The sequence below is a fragment of the Anolis sagrei genome, chromosome 2, assembly GCF_037176765.1.
Source record: "Anolis sagrei isolate rAnoSag1 chromosome 2, rAnoSag1.mat, whole genome shotgun sequence".
NCBI lineage: Eukaryota > Metazoa > Chordata > Lepidosauria > Squamata > Dactyloidae > Anolis > Anolis sagrei.
In genome coordinates, this window is record NC_090022.1 from 234,093,579 (window position 1) to 234,119,812 (window position 26,234).

The 26,234-nt window shown below is 41.9% G+C and overlaps 1 protein-coding gene across 1 annotated transcript; it reads left to right on the forward strand.

Moving 5' to 3' along the window:
• The first annotated feature begins 1,938 nt into the window (after positions 1–1,938).
• Positions 1,939–24,349, forward strand: S1PR3 (sphingosine-1-phosphate receptor 3). Its single transcript, XM_060762040.2, has 2 exons — positions 1,939–2,218; positions 20,172–24,349. The coding sequence occupies exon 2, from the start codon at positions 20,309–20,311 to the stop codon at positions 21,437–21,439; it is 1,131 nt and encodes a 376-aa protein (XP_060618023.2). The 5' UTR covers positions 1,939–2,218; positions 20,172–20,308; the 3' UTR covers positions 21,440–24,349.
• Positions 24,350–26,234: the final 1,885 nt, after the last annotated feature.

Here is a 26,234-nt window from a genome sequence, read left to right on the forward strand (position 1 = left end):
GTTACATCCCGTATAGATTATTGCAACATGCTCTACATGAGGTTGCCTTTGAAGACTGTTCAGAAGCTTCAACTCATCCAATGAGCAGCAGCCAGGTTGCTCACCAGAACAGCGTTCAGGAACACACAACCCCACCCCACACCCCGTTATGTCAGCTCCACTGGCTGCCAGTCTACTATCAAGCACAATTCAAAGTGCTGGCTTAAGAAGGAGAAGAAGAGGAAGAAGAGGAAGAAGAGGAAGAAGAAGAAGAAGAAGAAGAAGAAGAAGAAGAAGAAGAAGAAGAAGAAGAAGAAGAACTTTATTTTTATACCCCACCTCCATCTCCCCGAAGGGACTCAGGGCAGCTTACATGGGGCCAAGCCCAATCACCAAAGTTAAAAATATAACACATTAAAATGCATGACATCAATTTAAAACAGCATTAAAACAACATTATAACAATATATAAATCAAGCATCAAAACCAACAACAATGGTGTGATTCAAGTCTCAATATGGGAGGACGGAATGGTGATCCACACTTCAGAGGATAGGGCTGGTGGATAAAGTGCATAGGTTGTGTAACAGCATTTAGGATAAGAGCAATATAGCAGCGTCATTCTAGCTTTGGATACAGCAGTAGTAAAGTGTGTGGCCAGGATTTTGGATCCTAGCCGGAGCCAAATACCAAGGGAATTGTCTAGTCAAACGTCTATAAAGCCCTAAACAGTTCCAGCCCAGGCTACCTGTCCGAACGTATCTTCCCCTATAAACCAGTTTGGAGTCTAAGATTGTCTGGGGAGGCCCTGCTCTCGGTCTCACCTTCCTCGCAAGCATGGTTAGCAGGGGACGAGAGACAGGGCCTTCTCAGTGGTGGCCCTTGGTTGTGGAATTCCTTACCTAGCGACATCAGATCCGCCCTCTCCCTATTAGCCTTCAGGAAAAGAGTCAAAACCTGGCTCTGGGAGCAGGCTTTTGAAAAATAGGGCAGTGCTGTAATCTTAATGTGGAATTATGTGCAAGTGATCACTGAATGGCTTCAGACCTTGAACTCTGGATGGCGTGTTTTAACCTTGAATGTATTTTAATCATGCTTATTATGTTGTAATTTTAATCCAAACAATTTTTAGGTGAATCTTGTATGTTTTGAGGCACTATGTGGGTGCCATTTGTAAGATGCCTTGAGTCCCCATCCCCCAGGGCAGAGAAAGGTGGGGTATAAATAAGGTAAGTAAATAAATACATGAACCATTAGTTCCTCAGAAGTCAAAGCCACAAAGTACTGGAGCCTCAACTTTTGTCAGTCATAACCCACTTCCTCACAGATTTCAGACATTGAAATACCAGACATTCTCCTTCATCACACTAGAGAGAAAAATCCACTTAAAATCTGCTTTCTGCCTCCTGCAGAATTCTGGGGTTTGTAGTTTAGTGAGGCTGTTAAAAGCTCCTCCCTAAACTACAAACTCCAGAATTCTGCAGGAAGCAGAAACCGGATTTAAAGTGGATTTTTCCCCTTCTAGTGTGATGAGAACAATTGTCACCCTCATTGAAGCTGATTGTGCTGAAGGTTTCCTGAGCTGAAGCTCTCAACCCTCCTTTTAAGGGGCGGGCGGGCGGGGGGGGGGGGCATCTTTTAGGAAAGGAAGTCCTCTCCCTCCAGATTGGAAAACTCCAAAAAGTTTTGTCTGCCTTTATCATACAATGGAATAAAATCTCGAATTATGAGTTGAGGCGAAATGGGGAGCAGTTCGGGTGCGCCAAAGAGGAAGGGGGCAAATTCAGAGGCAGAAAGAGAAATGGGAGTGAGTTTCTGCGGTGGGGAGTGAATGAAAGGATGGGTGGGTGGGTGGAAAGACATGGGGAGAAGGAATGCAGAAGGAGAGCAGGAGGGGGTCTGGTGGGAGGGAAAAAGGGACGGGGAGGGGGCCGATTTCGGAGGGGAGGAGCTCCAGGAGCAGAAGCAGCAGCAGCAGCATCTCTTCCTCGCGTCTGGGTAGAACTCCTATTCCTCCTCCTGCTGCTGCTGCTGCTGCTGCTGCTTCTTGGGAAAGTTTGCCAAGCTTGGATGGGACGATTCTTCGGCGCTTGAGTAGCACCAGGACTTTTTTTTTTGCAAAGCATCAACCGGGAGGCAAGAAAGAAAGGAAGAAAGGCAAGGCAAGGCATCGGAGGCGCCGGATCTTCTCCTGAGCCAAGATGAGGAGCGTCAGGAAAGGACCCCCGGAGAGACCCAGGTGAACTGAAGTTCAGATCGAGGCAAGGGGGAGGTATAGGTCCTATATGGGGAGGTACAGTCCTCGAATGCTCAATGGCCCTTCTAGATCTCTTTTGGAGAGGGAGGGGAACCTGAGGGCCAGGGCACGTTGAAACTGTTCCCTTCTCCGATCCGAATGAAGCAGCAAGAGAGGCGTGAGTACTGTGGAATGAATGCAGTTTGCCATCCCTTTTTAAACTGCCCTGGCTCAATGCCGTGGGACTCTGGGGTTTGGCTCCTAGGCGAGGCCAAGGAACTCTTTGGCCGAGAAGGCTCAAGACTTTGTGAAAGAACAACTTCCAGCATGCCATCGCCTCGAGCCACGTCAGTTAAAGTGGTGTCAAACTGCATTCCTTCTACAGTGCAGATCAGTGCAGATCCTCAACCCCTTAATACAGTTCCTCATGTTGTGGTGACCGCCAATCATAACAATATTTTCGCTGCTACTTCATAACTGTAATTTTGCTACTGTTATGAATCGTAATGTAATTATCTGATATGCAGGAGATAGTTTCATTCACTGGACCAAAGTTGGCAAAGTCTGGATAAACCCAAATTTGAATACTGGTGGGGTTGGGGAGGGGTTGATTTTGTCACTTGGGAGTTGTAGTTGCTGGGATTTACAGTTAACCTACAATCAACCTCCTCTATCTTGTTCATGCCCAACATTATTTTTTAAACTTCGTTTACATTTGGCCCAGCCACAGATTTTAAATGTGCACTGTACCTTGTTTAATGTTTATGCTATTTGTATTTGTGTATGGGATTTATTTTAATTGCTTTGTATTGCGTCTGTTATTGCTTGTATTGCTGTATTGTGGGCTCGGCCTCATATAAGCCGCACCGAGTCCCTTGGGGAGATGGTAGCGGGGTATAAATAAATTATTATTATTATTATTATTATTATTATCAAAGAGCATTCTGAACTCCATCATCGATGGAATTGAACCAAACATGGCACACAGAACTCCCATGACCAACAGAAAACACTGGAAGGATTAGGTGGGCATTAACCTTGAGTTTTGGAGTTGTAGTTCACCTACATCCAGAGAGCACTGTGGATTCAAACAGTGATGGATCTGGACCAAACTTGGCATGAATACACAATATGCCCAAATGTGAACACCGGTAGAGTTTTTCAGAAAATAGACCTTGACTTTCGGGAGTTGTCGTTGCTGGGATTTTCAGTTCACTGACAATCAAAGAGCATTCTGAACCCCACCAATAATAGAATTGGGCCAAACTTCCCACACAGAACCCCCATGACCAATGGAAAATACTGTGTTTTCTGATGGTCTTTGGTGACCTCTCTGACATCACCCTTGTGACACCCCCCCCCCCCCGGGGTCCCGACACCCAGGTTGAGAAATACTGCTCGAAGACCCTGTGAAATGACAGAATTCCAGTGGTGTCAAATTGCATTTATTCTACAGTGTAGATACAGCCAAGGGCTTGTTGGACACAAAGGGAGATCTGCTAAGAAGTATTGTTTTAGTCCTGGAGGTGCCATCATGACACTTTCTCCTCTCCAACACCTCTTTTTTTTCCAGAGTTATCCCAATAGTTGAGGGAAAGGGCTGGAGAAAGGGAGATGGCAGAGAGATTTGCTGCTTCCACACTTCCCAACTATTTCTCAACTAAAGTTGCTCAAAGAAAGGGACATTTCCAGAAGGTGGGGGGGGGGGGGGGAGAGAGAGAGAGAAATAGAGACCCTCTTCTCCATAACTTTCCCTTCCCATCCTTTGTTTGACATGACATCATTTCAGAGGTGAGTTTTGGTGAGTTCAGTGTTTGCTAAGGTTTCAGTCCATGATTGAATCATGCTTAGAGCAGACCCCTTGAAAGCAATGAGACTTCAGCAAGCCTGGACTACACTCTATATCAGTGGTTCCCAGCCTTTTCTTGACCAGAGACCACTTTGACTGGGGACCACTCTCCAACATTAGTGCCAAAAGGGTTACGAATCAGTTTTTGATCAACTTTAGATTCAGTTTGTTATTTGGGGTGCTGATTCAGAAAATTGCACTGGATAAATCCCATCAGCTATGGTTTCTGATACAGAATATCTGCTATCTAGTAGTCACCATCTGCTCACCCACAGAAAACCATATTCAATAAGCCTTGACACTAGAATTGGGTTTTGTGAGACCAGTCGCTCTTGTTGTAAAGTTGTAGTAACAGTGGGGCCACAGTCAGTATTTTAGTTCTTGTGGACCACTGGTGGTTCATGGACCACAGGTTGGGAACTGCTGAGTCTATATCACTGGTTCCTAACCTTTGGGCCTCCGGGTGTTTTGGACTTCAGCTCCCACAGTTCCTTACAACCTTTCAGCTGGCTGGGATTTCTGGGAGTTGAAGTCCAAAACACCGGAGGCCCAAAGGTTGGGAACCATTGGTTTGTATGAATAACCTTGGTCCCCCTGATTTCAGTAAGCACAGCAATCAGAGTAGCCATTTCTAAAGGTAGGGTGTATCTCCACTGTTGAGTGTATGTAGTTTGTCACCACTTTAACTGCCATGGCGCAATGTTATTGAATCCTGACAACTATAGTCTAGTGAGGCACCCGCACTCTTTGGCTAAAGAGTTGACCTTGTAAAACTGTAGCTTCAATGACTCCATAGCATTAGACCATGCCAGTTGTAGTGGTGTCAAACTGTGTGAATTTTTCAGTATAGATGCACCCAATGTCAAAAGTTCCTGGTCGGTTTAGGTTTCAATGTGTCACCTCTAGCTACAAGGACTGCAAACTACTTATTAATAGTTGTTATTGCTCTTAATGTGGCTGTGTTTGATTATTTCCAAGTTAATTGGGTTTAAAGGGAATGCAGGCAGTCCTCGAGTTACAAACATTCTACTTGCAAACAACTCATAGTTGAGAATGGGGTGAGACAACAGGAAGTGAGAGAAATCTACCCCACTGAAGGGAAATTCATTCATCGAAGAGTTATCATGCGGAAAAGATGTCCCCACTGAAGCTTTATCAGCAATCCTTGTTTCCACAACAAGGAATGTATTTTTCAAAATCCAATTATCAGAAAGTGAGGGGAAAATCTTCTGAACAGGGGCACAGGTAGCAAAACAAACTCCACAGGAGTGTCAACCCTTCTCTATGCTAGCCAAAGCTTATAGATAGATAGATAGATAGATAGATAGATAGATAGACAGACAGTAAAGTAAAGGTTTTCCCTTGACATTAAGTCTAGTCATGTCCAACTCTGGGGGTTTGTGCTCATCTCCATTTCTAAGCCGAAGAGCCAGCGTTGTCCATAGATGCCTCCAAGGTCATGTGGCCGGCATGACTGCATGGAACATATATAGCTGGAGTTACATTTATAAAATGTACCTGTTCTGACTTGCAAATATTCAAAGAAAATACACCAAGAACTCTTAGATTGGAGGTAGAGTCAGCCTATTGTACCTACAGGTTCTGCATCCACAGATTCACTACACACAGCTTGAAAATTGTTTTGTTTTGTTTTGTTTTAAAAGATAAACCTTGATTTTGTCATTCTATATAAGGGACCATTATATGCCTATACCATTATATATATAATGGGACTTAATTTTGGTATCCACAAGGGGTCCTGGAACCAAGCCCCAGTAAATATGAAGTGCCTACTGTACTCAACTTTACCAAAAATGTGTTTCTAAATATGCAACTGAAATGTTAAGTTCTCAAAATCTGTTACCTGAAGGAACATTTCATTGGAAGTGGGCAGGAATCTTATTTGTGGGAATCCCCCCCCCCCCAAATAGTTATACCTGAGGTAACACCCTGGTGCTCTCACACCAGAAAGTATAGTTCTGAGCAACCTCTGGAGAAACAAAGCATCAAGGGAGGAGGCCATCCTCCGCTCATTAATAATTACACCTTACAGATTGATCTGGGTGGGCACTTTAGAATATGGAGCTTCTTTGAAGAGTCCAAAGCCAAAGAAAAGAGCTACTTTTTCCAGAGTTATAATTCACATATTAATGGGTTGAACCAAGGACATGAGAATGCCTCCATTTCCTCCAATCATTTTTTGCACATCCTGGTTAAATGATCATAAGAGATGGTCCTCTGAAGGACCATGATTATGAGAAGGATAATTCAGTTCCTGGGAAATTGCCAAGATTTTGAAAGGGAATGTTCATCACAGTGCTGTGGTATTCAACTAAGTAGAGTCTTGCTTATCCAACCTTCACTCATCCAACATTCTGTAATATCCAATGTAGTCTGCCTCCCGCTTGGATCCACAGCTGTTTCAATACATTGCAATGTTTTGGTGCTAAATTCATAAATACAGTTATTACTACAATACATTGCCATATATTAAACTGCTTTTTTCTGTTGATTTGTTGTAAATCATGATGTTTTGGTGCTTAATTTGTAAAATCATAATGTAATTTGACATTTAACAGGCTTTTCCTTAATTCCTCCTTATTATCCAACATTTTTGCTTATGCAATTTTCTGCTGTCCCATTTATGTTGGATAAGCGTGAGTCTCCTGTATCCATAATGGTGTCATTGTATAGAAATAAGGGACACCCATTATGTGTTTGGGGGAGTGCAGTGTTTTGAAATACGAAGCAGGATTCTCTTAAAATAAGGAGTGTCCCAATAGTTAGTGTTTTATCTCTTGCGAGCCATAGTGTATTATCTACAGATATATTAAAGGAGCTGAAATCTCACCAGTTATTACAACTGCTCCATTCCGCACATCCCAAATATTGCTATGCATACAGCTGACCCTTGTGTTTGTTTTGCCTCCTACTGTGTCTTTCTAATCAAGCAATGTGGCAGTTGACTCTACCCACTTCAGGTGATACGAGGCAGGAGTTTTTGAGGGACTTAGTAAAGGTAGGATATCTTCTACCCACCACTCCTCTCCAGGGACATACCTTAATGCCTGAGAGCCCAGGGGACGATGGGCATGCCAAGTAAACCTTTTATTTGGTAGTTGACTCAGGAGTCCTTGCAGACTTTCAGGCAATATAAAATATATTCAATAAATAAATAATAAAGACAGGCAAGGAGAAAGGAAGGGAAGGTCAAATGAGGTTGATGACAGCTCACAACAAAGGTTCAAATGGTTGCTTCATTTGTGCTTGTCATGCAAGCCAGTTTTTTCATCCCAGCAGATAGTGTGGGATGGTAGGATAAGGATAAAGGAATGGAGGTGGCCCCAACTGGTTCAAGGACAATATGCAATCTAATCTAATGGTAGCTATACCAGTGCTGTTCCCAATTTGCTCAGGGCTCAATTTGGCTGGAGCTTACAATCTGCGAAGTCTGATCTAGATAGATTATTGCAAGTAATATTCATTCAGGTGGCAAGTTCACATGGCACCTATCCACAGTCTTAAAACCTAACTGTGATCTGAAAGCTAAATTCAAAGATGACATGAATATACTGTACATATTTTCTATGTTCCCAGCTGTTCATCCGCCTACATCTCAGCAGTAGTGAGCCACAATCTATGAACTGTCTGATGGAGTTTGGATCTCTAGACTTAAACATTATGTAATTTCACAGCTTTCTTGAACAGCCCTGTAGGGAAAGAAGCTAAGGCTAAAATTACTTAGAATTTTATTTCCAATCCACACATATTCAGTCTTTTTCATGCATTCATTAGAATTACTCAGAGAGGTTAATTACTAAATGATCATTGGGAACCTTCAGATACTGTCTATGTAAAAAGAGCTTTTATTGCATCCCTTAGATTTCTCTAATCATTATATTAATGTAATCTCAAGGGTGCCCAGTACAGAGAGATATGGATGGTCCATGTTTTCATCTCCAGGAAGAAGGCTTATATGTATGTACCTAAATATGCACATAGGAATGCCTTCAGAGTAATGATCCCTCATTGGCTGGAATCCTGTATGGCTAACATCTGCAACAGAATCTGGATTTGGGTCTACTTATTGCTTTCTTAGAAATTCCCTCATATATGGTAATCATTACTAAATTTCAGAAGACAGCTGACAGAGCTGGTTGACATCGATCAGGCATGAGCAGATTTGGATGGATATTTGAAAACCTTCCCATTGGGGAGCCTTTCTCATGTGCAGGAGATTGGCACTGTAGCTTGTTACTGCAGAGGACCTTGCTTGTCAGTGTAAGAGCACAACATTTCTTTCTCATCTGGAAAAGGAAGGACATGGCATGACATTGCCATAGGTGAATGGGAAACAGAGCACAAAAATGACCAGAAAACACATGAATCCTGTGATCCCCTTGCTGTCCACTACTGATTTATTCCCTTTCAGGACTAAATTCAGTATGATGGAGAGCATATTGACATGTCTACCCCATTCTAATTTACAGAAGAGGTGTGTCTCTTCATATGGAAAAGGTTACACAGAGAAGGTGTCTCCTTGGAGCAATATTCCTTGACTCCATCTTTGCTAGTGCAAGTGAATTGGGTTCAGAGGAGAAAATTGTGTTATGGAAGGAAGCCCAATGAGACAAACTGGAGTAGGGAGGGCTCAGTTCTACTTAGTCGTATATTCTTTTTCATAAACATAAAGACCAGACAGCTGCACTCACATGTTATGTGCTCACTCACATTGAAAGTGCAGGTGGACACCCTGTCACATCTCATTTGGCCCTTTTCTAGCTTTAGCCACTGCCTGTCAGGGCTAGAGGTGACGGACCTTTAAGTTCATGGTCAAAAGCCAAGTAGACTGTCAGCTGAATCATTCTTCAACTAGGAGCCCTTTCACACTACATAATTATAGCACTACGAGCCACTTTAACAGCCGTGGTTGCGTCCTGTGTAATCCTGGAGCTTGTAGCACTAGAGCTCCCTGACTGAGAATTCTGAATACCTCTCCCTAAACCAGGTATAGGCAAACCGAGCCCTGGGGGCCAGATGCAGCCCCTTGAGCTCTTTTCTCAGGCCCTCTTCTCTCTCACCATACTGTCCTTTCCTTCTCTCTTTCTTTCCTCCTTCCTTCCCTCCCTCCCTCCCTTCCCTCCCTCTTTCTTCTTCCTTCCTTCCATCCTTCCTTCCCTTCTACCCTTTTGTTCTTCCTTCCCTCTTTCCTCCCTCTTTCCTTTCCTTCCTTCCTTCCCTTCCACCCCTTTGTCCTTCCTTCCTTCCTTCCCTCTTTCCTCCCCTCTTCACTTCCCTTCCTTCCTTCCATCCTTCCCTTCCACCCTTTCGTCCTTCCTTCCTTCTCTCTTTCTTCCCTCCCTCCTTCCCTTCTACTTCAGGACAAAAGGGAGCAATGATTTCAAATGGCATGGAAAGAGATTTGACTGAAAAATTAGGAAGAACTTCCTGGTGAGTGGATAGGTTGCATCGGAGTGTGTGGGGTCTCCTTCTCTGGAGGCTTTTCCGCAGATGCTGTCTATGGGGAGTGCTTTGGTTGTGCTTTATTGCATGGCAGGGGGTTGGAATGAATGGTCATTGCGAGTTTCTTCCAGTTCTAGGATTCTATATCAGGAGTAGGCAATACAGGTTTTAATGGATACACTTTTTCTCTCCATCCACCATCCCATCCTGACCAAGACCAACCCTTTTTGGGATCCAAACATTTCCCATCTTTCATTCACTTTCTGCCTCCTAAAGAGAAGAGGAAGGGGAGCAAAGGGCAGGAAGAGGACTTGGGGAGAACATCCCTCCCTGCCTGCTCACCCCGCTCTGGCTTGCCATGCAGCCCCCAAGTTAGACAGTTTGTCCATGCCTGCCCTAAACTATAAATCTCAGGATTCTATAGGATTGAGCTATGACAGTTAATGGAATCATAGTGCTAGCACAGTATATTCAAGAGTATTATGAAATAGCAACACTGGATTCTATCTGTTGGGTGTGTTATATTTTGACCAGGAACAGTCTTGCAGCTGCCTGCTTTGACACATCTATATCTTCTGGGAAAATATAGGCTTTGTGTACTTGTTGCAGTGGATTCCTGCTGCTTGGAGGAATTGGCCCTGGCAACAGTTTCAAACCACTTCCTTGCCACAGGCTCTGAAGTTCATTGTTTTGGTTTACCATGGAAACCTACCTATTATCATCTTCAGGTGTGCCAGAAAAGTGTAGCTCACCTCAAAAAAGATTACTATAGCTTTTAAAATAATGGTATGTGTTAGTGGCATTCGTTCTTCTAGATTAGTTGTAAGTACCGAAGATGCAAACACTTGTGATCCAGGATCACATCCATTATCCTGTTCAGCTAATGTGGGGAAATTCCCTTCCAGATGTTAGAAGACATCCTATTTTAACACTCCAATCGTTCATTTTCATTCTTGGGTTAAGGTAGTCTGTTCAGGGGCATTTATTTCAGCACACTTTAAAAGGTAAAGTGATATTTTTATCATCAGTTCCTTATCTGTTATATTAAGTTAATTTCCCCCTGCTTTCGTTCCTCACATTTTACACTGATTTGTCTTTTGTCATGAGAAATTAGAAAACATTTTGCAAAAGAATTTGTGAATTCACTCTATAAGCTGAAAATTTGACTTCACTTCATCACCTTCTCAGGACATCTAATATCTAATGACCTACCAGAAAGGATCCGATAGTTAAATGAGCTGTTGGAATTTAAAACACATTTGAAGACCTATCTCTTCTGGCAGGCCAGTTTTAATAAAATTGTGTCTTATGTTTAATCTTTGTTCTGTGTATTTTCATATGTATTTTGTAGAAATATGTTTTACTATGTGCATTTTACAGAATGTTTTCAAGTGATTGCGTGTTATAGCAGTGTTGTAAGCCATGAGGAGAGGCAAGTAAGAGATAAAATTATTGTTGATTATTGTTGTTGTTGTTGTTGTTATGCAGCAAGTCGCTTGACTATCAAGCAAAAAGTGGGTGCTAGAAATAATATCATACAAAAGCTGACTGGCACAATCTGTGGCTCACAACCAGACACAGTGATGACATCCGACCTTGCATTTTGCTACTCTGCTGTGGAACACATCTCACCACGTTAAAACAGTGGATGTGGCTTAGAAAGAAATAGCTTTTTAAGATCTACAGAGATACTCACAGTAATACCTCTGCAAGCAAGAGTTAAAACCCGGAACCTCAATCCATGGCTGATACCAAATGAGAGACTCCCTCCTGGTCACACAGCCGACTGGGCAATTTGGAAGGCACTGAACAGACTGCATTCTGGCACCACGAGATGCAGAGCCAACTTTAAGAAATGTGGAGTCCATGACATACGAGTGTGGAGAATAGCAAACCACAGACCACTTACTGCAATGAAGTCTGAGCCTGGCCACATGCATAATGGAGGACCTTCTCACAGTGGCCAGCTACTGGTCAAAGGACATTTAGTATAATGGCAAGTTTTAACTGGGTGTTTTTAAATACATTACAACTGAACTCTCAATTTGCTTCTGACATGTTAATAAATTATTATTATTATTATTATTATTATTATTATTTGAAACACAACAAAATGAGTCCACAACAGACAAAAATCACTCAGCTGGCGGTTGTACTGGATCACACATTGGACACTTCCCAAGTGTCAAGGACTGTGTGATGTATTGGCGTATAATGCATGCAGATCCCAGTAAGGTGGCCTTCTGCAGCTGGCAGATGGCAATTTTGTCAGCGCTGATTGTGTTTAAGTGCAGGCCAAAGTCTTTAGGCACTGCATCCAGTATGCCGATCACCACTGGGACCACCTTTACTGGCTTGTGTCAGAGTCTTTGCAGTTTGATCTTTAAATCCTCATATCGTGTCAGCTGATATTATTATTATTATTATTATTATTATTATTATTATTATTAGCTAGATTTGGAAGACACTTGATGAACTATCTAATCTATACCATTGATATTATATTAATATGACTAGTTAAAGCACCCTAACTCTTCTTAAGGACTTCCAGTGAAAGATAATCCACTGTCTTCCAAGACTGTCTACTTTACTGTGGAAGAACTTTTGTTATCCTTAATGTTTTGTCAAAAATTTCTTTCTTGTAATATGAAACTCTTTGTTCCAGCCCTGCCCTCAAGGGCAGCAGAAAACAGGTTTGCTCCATCACAAAGGATCAAGGAAACGGTGGTTTTTATCATTAGAATTTGAAATTATTTTAAAGCTTTCCCATGGTTTCTTCTGAAAGACCCTTTGAACTCTAGAGGAAATAATGATCACAGCATCCATGTACTCACACAAGCATATTGTGTGGTTTCAGTGAAGAAAGCGTAAAGGTGGTGAGAGCACTGCTCTTGAATATAGCTTTTGTTAATTATGGTTAAACCTCATTGCAATTATTTGATACCATTTGTCAGAGTTATACACAGGCTTTTAAAAAGAACACAACCACAGAAGCCAAGACAAATAGTGGCTTATTAAGAGTCTTTGCACTTTCCAGGAATTAGTGCTTGGGACATATTGTTATCTAAAGTGTAGTCTTAGTAGACACAAACATTTTCAGAACTGAAGCAAGAAAACATGTTTGTTTTGAAAGCCAATATTAGCCTAGATTTTAGTGCTGCTGATGGATACTTGACAGATGATACACAATAGCTCATCAGAGATGAATCCCTATGTGGAGCAGTAGGGGCATGTGGTTTTCCCTACCCCCTGTCTGCTAATGTTTGCTTTTTTACTTGAGATATGCTTGCTTTTCTCTGGTCTAAAAATGGTAATTTGTGGATATGGCTTCTATTTAAGGCCACCCACACAAGAAAGAAGGGAAGCTGAAATATGCTCACTATGTCTGTTGTTTGTTTGAGTTTTCATGTTGCTATGTGCAGTATAGAATCAAATGGGTGTCAGGTTTATTCCTTTCCTAATTTTCCAAAAAAAAAAAAATACCCTTTATGAATGTTTCTGAAAAGGAGAAAATTATCACATTTAGTATAACAATCTATTCTGCCATTGGGCTGTGTATTAATATTCTATGAATAAAAATTGTTTTTTAATCATATTTTTATCTTACTATTCATTCAGATCTCTCAAGGTGGTATACAAAGTTTTCTGTTGCCAATGTTGTCTTTACAACTGTACTGTGAAATAAGCCAAGCCAAGCATCAATGAGTAAAACATGGTTGCTCAAAAGACTTTGTAACAGAGTAGACAAATCCAAGCAATCTTCCTTATCCAATGCACATTCAGTGATGGGAGTGAGTTACTTTTTTAAAGTAACATTCCATACTCCAGTCACCCGCATCCATTACAAGACATTGGCAAAAACTTTTCAATTCTCTGCCCCCTTCTTGTAGTAACTCATAAGATGGCAAATATTTCCCCCAGAAAAATAATAGGTAACTGGCTGATATATTAGAAGCACAGTATAGAACAGCATTTCTCAACCTAGGGGTCAGGACCCCTGAGGGGGTCATGAAAGGGTGTCAGAGGGGTCTCCAAAGACCATCAGAAAACACAGTATTTTCTGTTGATCATGTGGGTTCTGTGTGGGAAGTTTGGCCCAGTTCCATCGTTGGTGTTCAGAACTCTCTTTGATTGTAGGCAAACTATAAATACCAGCAACTACAACTCCCAAATGTCAAGGTCTATTTCCCTCAAACTCCATGGATGTTCACATTTGGGCATATTAAGTATCTGTGCCAAGTTTGGTTCAGACTTGTTTGAGTCCACAGTACTCTCTGGATGTAGGTGAACTACACGCCGAGACTACCCTAGTAGGAGCTGCTCAGGACTTCATGTCTTCCATGGCAACCATGGGGCTGTCCCAACAGATATCTGGCCCCACTCACAGTGCTGGACACACATTGGACTTGGTTTTCTGTCAGGGATGGGAGCAGAGTGGCGGTGTTGAGGAATTATCCATCTCTCCGTTGCCATGGACCGACCACTATCTGGTCAGCTTTAGACTTACTGCACCTCCCAACCTCTGCAGAGGTGGGGGACCCATTAAATTGGTCCGCCCCAGGAGGCTTATGGATCCGAATGGATTCCTGACGGCTCTTGGGGATTTTCCCGCTTCCTTGGTTGGTGATCCTGTTGATGCCCTGGTGTCTCACTGGAATAGGGAGATGACTAGGGCAATAGACACGATTGCTCCGGAACGTCCCCTCTCAAGTAGCCGAGCTAAACCAGCTCCTTGGTTCACCGAGGAGCTGGCAGCAATGAAGCGAAGGAAGAGGAGACTAGAGCTCGTGTGGCGTTCGGACCCGAGTGAGTCAAATCGAACACGGTATGTCGCTCTTCTCAGGGCATATGCCATGGCAATAAAGGCGGCAAAGAAATCTTTCTTTGCGGCCAATATTGCGTCCGCAAAGAACCGTCCGGCTGAGCTGTTTCGAGTTGTCAGAGGTCTATTAAATCCCACCAAGTCGGATGGGAACCCTGACAACTCGACGGCCCGCTGTGAAGCATTTGCTCGGTTCTTTGCGGACAAAGTCGCTTTGATCCGTTCTGACCTGGACACCATGTTAACGGCAGTCTCAGAGGATGTAACACGAGCATCTGCTTATCCGATTTCGTTGGATTCATTTCAATTGGTGAAACCTGAGGATGTGGACAAGATACTTGGAGGAATGAGAGCTACCACATGCATCCTAGACCCCTGCCCATCCTGGCTTCTAAAGGAGGCCAGAGGGGGATTGGCCGAGTGGGTGGAGGTGGTGGTTAATGCCTCCCTTCGGGAAGGCAAAATTCCAGCCAGCTTAAAACAAGCTGTGATAAAACCGCTGTTGAAGAAACCATCACTGGATCCCACTCAATTCGTCAACTTTCGGCCTGTTTCCAATCTTCCCTTTTTGGGCAAAGTCCTGGAACGTGTGGTGGCCTCACAACTCCAGGCATTCTTGGTAGACACTGATTATCTAGATCCGGCACAGTCTGGTTTCAGGCCGGGACATGGTACCGAGACAGCCTTGGTCGCCTTAGTGGATGATCTGCGCAGGGAGCTAGACAGGGGGAGTGTGTCCCTGTTAGTTCTGCTGGACCTCTCAGCGGCCTTCGATACCGTCGACCACGGTATCCTTCTGAGACGCCTCGCGGGAATGGGCCTTGGTGGCACTGCTCTGCAGTGGCTCAGGTCCTTCCTAGAGGATCGTACTCAGAAGGTGTTGCTGGGGGACAACTGCTCTACCCCACAACCATTGACTTGTGGGGTTCCGCAGGGCTCAATACTGTCCCCCATGTTATTTAACATCTACATGAAGCCGTTGGGAGAGATCATCCGGAGTTTCGGGGTGCGGTGTTATCTGTACGCAGATGACGTCCAACTCTGTCACTCCTTCCCACCTACTACTAAGGAGGCTGTTCAGGTCCTGAACCGTTGCTTGGCTGCTGTATCGGACTGGATGAGGGCGAACAAATTGAAATTGAATCCAGATAAGACAGAGGCACTCCTGGTCAGTCGGAAGGCCGAACAGGGTATAGGGTTACAGCCTGTGTTGGACGGGGTTACACTCCCCCTGAAGACGCAGGTTCGCAGCTTGGGTGTGATCCTGGACTCCTCGCTAAGCTTGGAACCCCAGGTCTCGGTGGTGTCCAGGGGAGCATTTGCAGAACTCAAACTTGTGCGCCAGCTGCGCCCGTACCTTGGGAAGTCGGACTTGGCCACGGTGGTCCACGCTCTGGTCACATCCCGGATTGATTACTGCAACGCGCTCTACGTGGGGTTGCCCTTGAAGACGGCCTGGAAGCTTCAGATGGTCCAGCGCTCGGCAGCCAGGTTGCTAACAGGAGCGGCACTCAGGGAGCACACCACTCCTCTGCTGAGCCTGCTCCACTGGCTGCCAATCCGCTACCGGGCTCAATTCAAGGTGCTGGCCTTGGCCTATAAAGCCCTAAACGGTTCTGGCCTCGCTTACCTCTCCGAACGCATTTCCGCCTATGAACCGACTAGAACATTAAGATCGTCTGGGGAGGCCCTGCTCTCGATCCCGCCTACGTCACAGGTGCGCTTGGCGGGGACGAGAGACAGGGCCTTCTCAGTGGTGGCCCCTCGGCTATGGAATGCCTTGCCAGCAGACATCAGACAGGCACCTTCGTTGCTGGCGTTTCGGAGAATGGTCAAGACCTGGCTTTACGAACAAGCGTTTGGCTAGGCAATGCAACTAATTAAGGAAGACGGTAACTGAACATAGGAACGGCACAATGACTATGAGAATGGATCTGACTTTAACGGAGGCGTTATATATGTTGTTTGTTGATTTGTCTGTCTGATGTTAATTGTTGTGGAACGACGTTGTCGTCCCGGTTGTTGTATTGCTGTGTTTTAATTGTCCTGTAAACCGCATTGAGTCGCCTGTCAAGGGCTGAAAAATGCGGTATAAAAGTGAAGCAAATAAAATAAATAAATAAATAAATAAATAAATACATACATACATCTCCAAAACTTAAGGTCAATGCCCACCAAACCCTTCCAATATTTCCTGTTGATCATGGGAGTTCTGTGTGCCAAGTTTAATTCAATTTCATTGTTGGTGGAGTTCAGAATGGTCTTTGATTGCAGGTTAACTATGAATCCCAGCAACTACAACTCCCAAATGACAAAATCAGTCCCTCCCAACCCCATCAGTATTCAAATGTGGGCTTATTGTGTATTTGTGCCAAATTTGGTCCACTGAATGAAAATACATCCTGCATATCAGAAATTTACATTACAATCCATAACAGTAGCAATATTAGTTATGAAGTAACAATGGAAAAAAATGTTATAGTTGGGTGTCACCACAACATAATGAACTGTATTAAGAGGTCACACCATTAGGAAGATTGAGAACCACTGGTATAGAAGAACCAGGGCTTGCAGGATCAAGGTACTCAGACTTTTTTAAAACCAGGACAACAATAAACAAGGACAACCATCCCCCCATTCTCCCCTATTCCCTCTGAATGTAGCTGCAACCCTCACAGTAGCAAGAAGGAAGAGATGCATTTTCCAAGCAAATACTCTTGTTGTGAGCTTTCCCAACTGTAATATGAAGTATTTTGGAATATATTTATCTTGAATGGGAATTTATTGCTAAGTATAGTAACCTTATTTTTTAAAAAAGATGATAAAACCTACTGAAACCGGTTTGTTGACATGGATCAAGGCAGCCTCTTGCATTTTTTGATTCTTCTGGAGAGTATGACTAAGAGGACTCTCATGATAAGCAAGTGCTCTTCAAAATTTTGCATCACATCACTGTGCTATCCATTATCTTGGCTGGTACAATAAGAAAAACTGATATCATATGTTTAAGTAGGATGCCTTTTATCTAATATAGCTATTGAGTGCCCATGATGGATGCTGCTGTTTTCATATTCTACTGTGAAAAGGCATTATCTATGGCCTCATATTCCCTCAAAGGAAAAGTTTTGTGGGTCTATGCCAATCAGATGCAATGCCTACAAATAGATTATATTCCATACCTATGGGAACTCAGAAATGCACAGAAGTATTTTTTTACCATTATATCCCCCAAATTAGGTGCCATCCAGCCATTTATCCATTTTGCCTTCATATTCCCAGATGGTACGTTTAAGTCAGGAAGAGAAACAGTGGCAGTTCCAGGGGTTGGTTTTTTACCCCAAGTTTCCCCACTGAAGGCCATGTAGATTGCCAAAACTACTACAGAAGAAAACAAGGTGTAGAAGTGGCTGGAGTCCACTTTGCTTCTGAATTTTTTTTAAAGAATGTTAAAGAGTGAGACATCTATAGAATAGAGAAGTAGAAGGTGCTACTCCTAAAGACTTCTGGCAGAGGCAATCCATTGTTTGGTTTGGTATGGTCTGGAGAGGTTGTGGGCCTCAAAAAATCAGCCATATGAGACAATATGCAGCCCCAGACCTGCATTTTCATCACTCCAGCTATAAGTGAAGGACAAATCTCCCTTGGGAGAACCTGGGCCCTGAAAATCTTGGAAACCAGATGCTCACCAGGCAATCCAATGGACTTTCAGTAAATTTGAAGAGAGAACTGGGTAAGTCAACCAATTAACCATGTCCCAAAGCTCCACACTCCTGTGCACACAGAGCGCAAATGGCTTCCAGGCATAGAATCAGAGTCGGGAGGAATCTTCCAAGCTGCATCTAGTCTAGCCTCTGCCCTACAGGGGTACACAGCTAAAGCACTTTAGAGAGATGTCCATCCAACTCTGTTTATAGATCACCAGAGAAGGAGAGCCTCCAAGCCAGTCTATTCCACTGTCAGTTACTGTTTTGAAATTTATCTTAATGTTATAGGTGGGATATTTTTTCTTCCGGTGTGAATCCATTCATTTGTGTTCTTGTCTCTGGAGCAAAAAAGCTTGCTAGCTGACATCTCTTCACATATTTAAGCAAAGAAGTCACTCTTGAACTGTGTTGGCCAAAACTGTATGCAATGTTCCAGTTGAAGTGAAATATTACCAAAGCTGAATAGAATGGCACTATATTACTTCCTTCAGTCCGGATGCTCTAGTTTTGTTGATTCTGCCTAGAATTGTATTAGCATTTTTGGCTAGAGTATAACATTGTATACCTGTGTTTAATTTGTAGTCTACTAAGAACATTAGTTCTTTTTCACATGTATTATTGTCAAGCCAGGTGCCACCCACCCTATATTTGTGTGTTTCATTTTTTAAATTCCTGCTTAAATGAGGTACTTGATCCTTTTGGGATATGGGCTGAAGTTCTGCATCAAACATGACACAATTGAGTAACCGGATGCAAACCATGTCTTGTTAGTTTTGGCCCAACTCTCAGAACGTTAAGGTCATGTTGAATCCTGAATCTGTCCCCTGGGGTATTAGCTATGCTTCCTAAATTTTGGTTTGATAAACATGTCCTCTCTTCCAACATTCAAGTTGTTTATAAGATGCTAAACAACATCAGGCCCAATATAGAATTCCAAGGCACTGCACTTGACAGTTATATATGCATAGTTGTTTGCCTAGAGAAACCTCAATCATATGCAGAGAACCAGAAATGAGAACCCCTGAAGATGCAGGTTTGCAGCTTGGGAGTGATCCTGGACTCATCACTGAGCCTGGAACCCCAGATCTCGGCAGTGGCCAGGAGAGCTTTTGCACAATTAAAACTTGTGCGCCAGCTGCGCCCATACGAAATTAATAAATAATAAATAAATGTGCAGTATCTACAATGCATCCAAGGAGGGCACAGAGAGATTTTGCTGGACAAGTTCTGTAAAAGGAGGAAGAGCTTAAAGGAAGGTATTTTGGGGAAATTCCTTTATTGGTCCACTTGAAAGGTATGTAGAAGCCTCCCACCAACATAAAATTCATTTTACTTTCCTCATTTTACTTTCCTCATTTTACTTTGCATTGTGTTTCCCTAGTCCTGTTGCAGACAACTTGTTGCTAATGGTGGGTGCTTAAATGTGGAAACGCGATGATATGTTGACATATATAAGTGCCCTTACTTTTAGAAGCAGTGGAAGAGAACTTGGTAGGAGATGTCCATTAACACTGGTAGCACCCTTTTCCTTGTAAAGTCTAGATATGCTCTTTAGAACAAATTAGTTGAACATTCTGAGTGTCCACAAAAATGTTCTGTAATGCATTATGTCAGAAAACATGAAACTACAGCTGTTGTTTTAAAAATACTCTAGATTCTCATGTAGAAGTCTAGACATTTTGTCAAAATCCACCCAACAAACTGGACCATCATATGCACAGGTCAATGTGATTACTGTTCCTTAACTTTTATCAAAAAGGGAACCATCTTCTCTGAGTAGAATGATGAAGGGCAAGAGCTTAGTCCATCTCAGGACAACCTATAGGAAACATTTATCCCCTGTACTCTCTCTGCTATGGCACATCTTCTTGCCATTTTGCATGCCTGGGTGGAGAAATGGCATTCATTCAGAAAAGAACTGGCATTGGTTCTTTCCCCTCTCTGTGAAATGGCCCTCAACTTATCGACAGATCATATCAAAACGAAGAATTTTATTCCCCAAACTTGCTCTCGACTTATATACGAGGTTGACCTATACTTGGGTATATACAGTACACTTATGAAATCAGGGAATACAGGGCAACTGACTAATGCAGTCTCCTTTTGGGTGTTTTACAGGTCTTGCTGTCCATTCAGAATGCTGACATGCAGCAAGTAGAGGAACCGGATCGCTTTTCAAAGGCGTCTTCCAAGGGATGTGACTTGGACTCCCCCTTGTGGACATCAATTGGAATAAAACATTCTCAGTTTGGAAAATGGCTGCGAACAGCACACCACACACAGGCATCTTTTCCTGTCAAGACAAAAAAATGGACCCTGTGATATGTTCCCATTATAATTACACTGGAAAGCTGAACCGAGAGAAAGAAACAGGGCTGACAACCATTGCACTACTTATCATTTGCAGTTTCATTATCCTGGAGAATCTGATGGTGCTGATAGCCATCTGGAAGAACCATAAATTCCATAACCGCATGTACTTTTTCATTGGCAATCTAGCCCTCTGTGACTTACTGGCTGGGATCGTTTACAAAGTCAACATATTGATGTCCGGAAATAAGACCCTGACACTATCTTACCGGATCTGGTTTGTTCGGGAAGGCAGTATGTTTGTAGCTCTGGGGGCTTCTACCTTCAGCTTATTAGCTATTGCAATTGAGCGACATTTAACCATGATCAAAATGAGGCCCTATGATGCTAATAAGAAGTACAGGGTCTTCCTGCTTATTGGAACTTGTTGGCTTATTTCAGTTTCCCTGGGCGCACTACCAATCCTTGGCTGGAACTGTATTGGCAATTTAAAAAACTGTTCCACCATTTTGCCTCTCTACTCCAAGCACTATGTGGCCTTTTGCATCATCATCTTCATGGCCATCCTGTTGGCCATTGTAATTCTCTATGCTCGCATTTACATCTTGGTGAAGTCCAGTAGCCGCAATGTCACTAATCATAACAATTCTGAGAGGTCTATGGCCTTGCTTAGGACAGTTGTGATTGTGGTTGGGGTTTTCATCGCCTGCTGGTCTCCATTGTTTATCCTACTGCTGATTGATGTTTCCTGCAAAGTAAAAGAGTGTAGCATTTTATACCAGGAAGATGGGTTCATTGCCTTGGCTGTCCTCAATTCGGCAATGAACCCCATCATCTATACCCTGGCAAGCAAAGAAATGCGCCGGGCATTCTTCCGTCTGGTTTGTGGCTGTCTGGTGAAGGCCAGTGCCACAATGTCTTTGCCAATTCAGCCCACCCCAGATCAGAGTCGTAGCAAATCCAGCAGCAGCAACAACACACAGAAACCAAAGGAAGATTACCCACAGACTAAAGGCTCTCCATGTATAGCTGAAAAAAATGAATCTTCATTTCATAATGGAAACTTCTGCAAATGAAGTCAATGAGTTCTACAAGCCAAGGCTTCTTCTCTGTGGGTTTTTGGACTTATGGAGCCAAATGGAAACCCTCTTAGTGGCATTTCATGCACTTAAATTAGGGCATGGGGTATTCTCCAATTTCTGAATTTCCAGTGCCTAGACCTTGAGTATTCCTTGCCCAAGAAAACCCTATGAAGTTCATGGGTTTGCCATGTGGACTGAAAGGTGATACTTTAAGTAAGTAAATTGATGAATGGTTTGAAGACACATAAACCGACAAATGTTTTGCACAAGCCATTTGAAACCAGAGTTCTACTAAGGAAACTTATAAATGCCACTTCAAGTCCTTACAATGTCTGTGTAAATTAAAATGGGCATATTTTGTCATGTCTTTTTCTGGATACTGATTGACCTCAAATGTATATGCACGAGAGAAACAATACAGTTATTTTATACTGATATATAACATCCAATCCACACCCATGTATATGATGCAAATCTGTGTGAGTTTCCTGTGCCCCATCTACTTCTTGTCTGCTTGGCCCATGTACTGCCTCTCTTCCAGTGCCTTCAAACTCCTTGATCCCCCTGGTTTCTAAATACAATGCAACTCCAAGGATCCATTCATGACATCCTTCTGTTCCAAGCTCATCTTTCACTTGCATCACAGAAGCCGGACAATCTGACAACATTCTGTGGCTCAGCAGCTCCTCCGCAGCAGCCACAATATTTATGAATATTCTGTAATATCACAATTGCACACATTAATGTGACACAGGGATTAATGCCCCTGAACAAATGGTAGACAACGTTTTGCATATTATGTATGCGTATATTTATCCATACAAATTGAATAGCAAGAAATGATACTGTTCACACAGAAAGACAGGTACTAAGCAAACCAGCATAGTCCTTCCTGAAATTAATAGGGAGATTATTTCCATTCTGCATTTCCCTTAATGTAGCTCATTGTTCACATATTGGCACTTTGAATATTATTCTGAGATTTGTTATTCCAACAGATAAATTTCAAGTGTCACCCTCTTTATCTTTTTGTTTGTACATTTATTTTAATATGCCAATTGTGTGGCAAGTGTTTACATTATCTGATGTTATAACCTTGATATGCTGTGTACGGTAACCCTCTGTAACATAACAAGTACTGTGAGCGAGCATGCTTCAAATGAAGAAAGATTTCACAAAGTTTTGGAGAAGGGAAAGCACATGCTGTACCAAGCCAGTATTCTGTTCTGCAGTTATCAATGCAAATTTTCTGTAAGTGTAGCTAAATATGGCTGTTATGACTAGAGGCCAATTCTATTTTATTCAGAAATTTTAAATTGACTAGTATAGGTTGGGCATCCTTTACCTAAAAATTCCAAAATACTCTGAAATCCAAAAATGTACAAATGGGTGGCTGTGGCTGTGATAGTGATTCTTTTGCCTTCTGATAATTCACTATAGACAAAATTTACTTCAATATTGTATAAAATTGTGCATAAGGTATAAATGAAGCATCAATTAATATGTTTGGATTTCAGTCCCATCTCCAAGGTATCTCATTACATACATATAGAAATGCTCCAAAATCACAAAATCAAAAATGCTGGTCCTCTACAATTCAGATAAGGGATATTCAACCTGTAATTACTCCGTTCATGAATATTTTTATTATTATTATTGAATGTAGTTTAGGGTGCAATTTGGAATTTCATGTCTATCATGTATATACTTAAAATCAATACATATATTTTTATTTTACTCCTTGAAAGAGATTTTTAAAATTTAGGACCAATCTATGTTACTGAAGTGGAAAAGGAAATCTGTCCAAGCAATGGCACTGTGTTCCCCAACATACCAAATGTACTTGTGTATAAGGTTTTCTTTTCTTTTTGTTTTTTAAATGGCACAATATCATCCCAAAAAACCATAGAGACCCAGCATGAAGGTAGTGACAAGAGACAGAGGTGAGAACCTCCCACCTTATTGCCTCTTTTTGCCCAAACTGGAGAAAAACAGGCAATCCTCCTCCTTTCATTCTTCACTTTTTTCCCAGCTTGAGCAGCATTTTGTGTAGGTGTAGATCTTTTAAGATCAGTAATGCAATTTAACCCTCACTCCAATTGTAACTCCTCAAAAAAGCATATCCTCTACTCTTTAGCTCTTCCTAAGTATGGCATCATCATCATCATCATCATCATCATGTAAAATAAAGCACGTGTATTTCACACGTGATCAGCCCACACACTGCCTTGCCAGAGAAAGAAAATATGCTATATAGATGAACAGTAAAGAACAAGCAGTGTACTCTTTGTAATTCAGAACAATATATTTACAATCATGTGATCAGTTACATTGACTCACATAATGTCCTTTTAGAGATATTTAAAATTGTCTTTCTTTGTCCATGTGGATAAACTCCTTCAGCAGCTCATAAAGCAAGAGCACACCCCAAACACTGTCTCTCTCTGCTTCTCTCTGCTTCTCTGAAAGCACCTGCATAGCTCAAGCCTGAAAAACATAACAGTATCCAAAAGTCCCAGGCTCAGCCAGCTCTCCGGGCGTAGCTTAGCCAATCAGCTTCGTGCATCTTATTTTATAGGTGACTCACACACTAACTGATTTCCTATATGCTCCAACACTAAGTAAGTTCCTTCTATGCATTTTTAAAAGAAAATTTTTCTTTGTTACATGCTCCAAAGTTTTGCCCTAGATATATCAGAATCCGTAATTTTGGCCCTAAAACCTGACCTTGACTGATACATGGTCAACTTATACACAGATATACATATATAATACTTCCCATATCACTTGAATCTTAGCATTCATTGACAACTGTATCATGCTCTAATTTGAATCAAATAACTTAGTGAGAAATTGCCTGGTGGATTCTGGGAGCTGTAGTCCAATAAAAGAACTTTTCTTTTATGCTTGCAGTACTTGAGATTTCATTCTAGATTCTAAACGGTTTGTGAGTCACAATGCAATGGGCTAGGGGTCGATTTCATAGTTCAGCTGATAGAATGGTTTCCACCCACACTACAGTTTTCCCTTTCCCTTTATCTTCTGTATACCTTTAAAGTCTGCTCTGGAGCATGTTTTGGGGTGATTCAGAATGCAACATTGGGGAGAGATTTCTGTTACACCAGTATACATCTGTTAAGATTAAACCAGCTGGTTATTTGAGGGATACTTTCTTTAGCTGGGAGATTGTGAAATGTTTACAAGATTTTGGGAAAAATGGGGGAGCTTCTTTTAAGATGGTCAACTTTATTGAAAATCTATGCCTAAGGGCGCAATCTTCAACCTACTTAGATGAAAATAAATGCCATTGAAAACAAGGGAGGATCCTATGGGTTTTCTTGTCCCCCCAGCTACTTAATGTCTATCATTTATAGTTGGTTTGCATAGTTTTTACCATGAGTTTAGAATCTTTTCAAGAGCTCAGTAGATTGACTTCTGGATCTCTGGACAAAAAACAAGAGAATGTATTGAAACTGTGAAAAGAAACCAGGCAGTATAAAGTGACATACTGAATAAAAACTGCTAAAAGCAGCAAGGTCCTCATTCTTTCTCTCTCATTATAAATGCAGCAATACAGCAACATGTATCATGACAAGGATACTGAAATCATAGACATGAAATGGGCCATGGATGTATATGTTAACTTTCTTAAATTGTAATGCAGCTATATATTTTGTTGCATTGTATGATGCACCACTTTCAACTTACAAATGAATGTTTTGCTATGTTTCCTGGCATATCGGAGGTCATTCTTCTCCAATGAGTAATTGCTCTTGACATTGCACTGAGATAGCATATACACACTCTGAAAATGTATTACTTACTGCATTAAAGTATTGCAAACCGCAGATAGGACATAACACATCTAAAGGAAATATAACCTAATCCTGCCTATCTTTACTGAAAAATTAAGCTTGGTTTCTATGCATGCATTTGAATGAAGACATAATGAGGCAGTACTTAGATGAGACAATATATTATACAAAGCTTTGAACATGAGATTTGAATGTTAATTCAATAATGTTATACATCTGCACTGAGCTCCATCTCCACCAACCATAAAAATACATACCCAGGGATAATTGGATATTATGTCTGTGTATGTCACTAACAATATTTCAACCATCATTGATTCACTCTTCTTTAAAATTTCAGATCTAAATTCTGTTGTTAGTCCTACCTAAAGTAGATTCATTGAATCAATTGGATTTACCCATCTGATCACTTTCCATTAAATTTTAAAGGATTCCAGCCTTAGTCTCTAGACATGGGATTTACAAACGGATAATTTACCTGAAACCATATAATGTCAATCCATTTAAAATTAATATCTAGCAACAAAGTTGTATATAATTAATCTGGCAAAACACAAATAATGGTGATACAAGTGCTTTTTCATGTCAGAAGCGACTTGAGAAACTGCAAGTGGCTTCTGGTGTGAGAGAATTGGCCATCTGCAAGGACATTGCCCAGGGGATGCACAGATGTTTTGATGTTTGATCATCCTTGTGGGAGGCTTCCCTCATGTCCCCGCATGAGGAGCTGGAGCTGACAGAGGGAACTCATCCGCACTCTACCTGGATTCAAACCTGCGACCTGTCGGTCTTCAGTTCTGCTGGTGCAAGGGTTTAACCCCTTGCAACACCGGAGCCTAAGGAACAAAAAAATCTGTCATCAGAATGTATTTACAATATTTAATTGTATTAATTAAAGTAAGCAGAAGTGGCATTATATCAGCCTTTCAAAAGCATTTTACATTTTTTCCTGTTCCAGGCAGATAATAGTGTGA

Bases quoted from the DNA above. Each gene is read 5' to 3' on its own strand.
- S1PR3 (XM_060762040.2), top strand. From the start codon at position 20,309: ATGGCTGCGAACAGCACACCACACACAGGCATCTTTTCCTGTCAAGAC.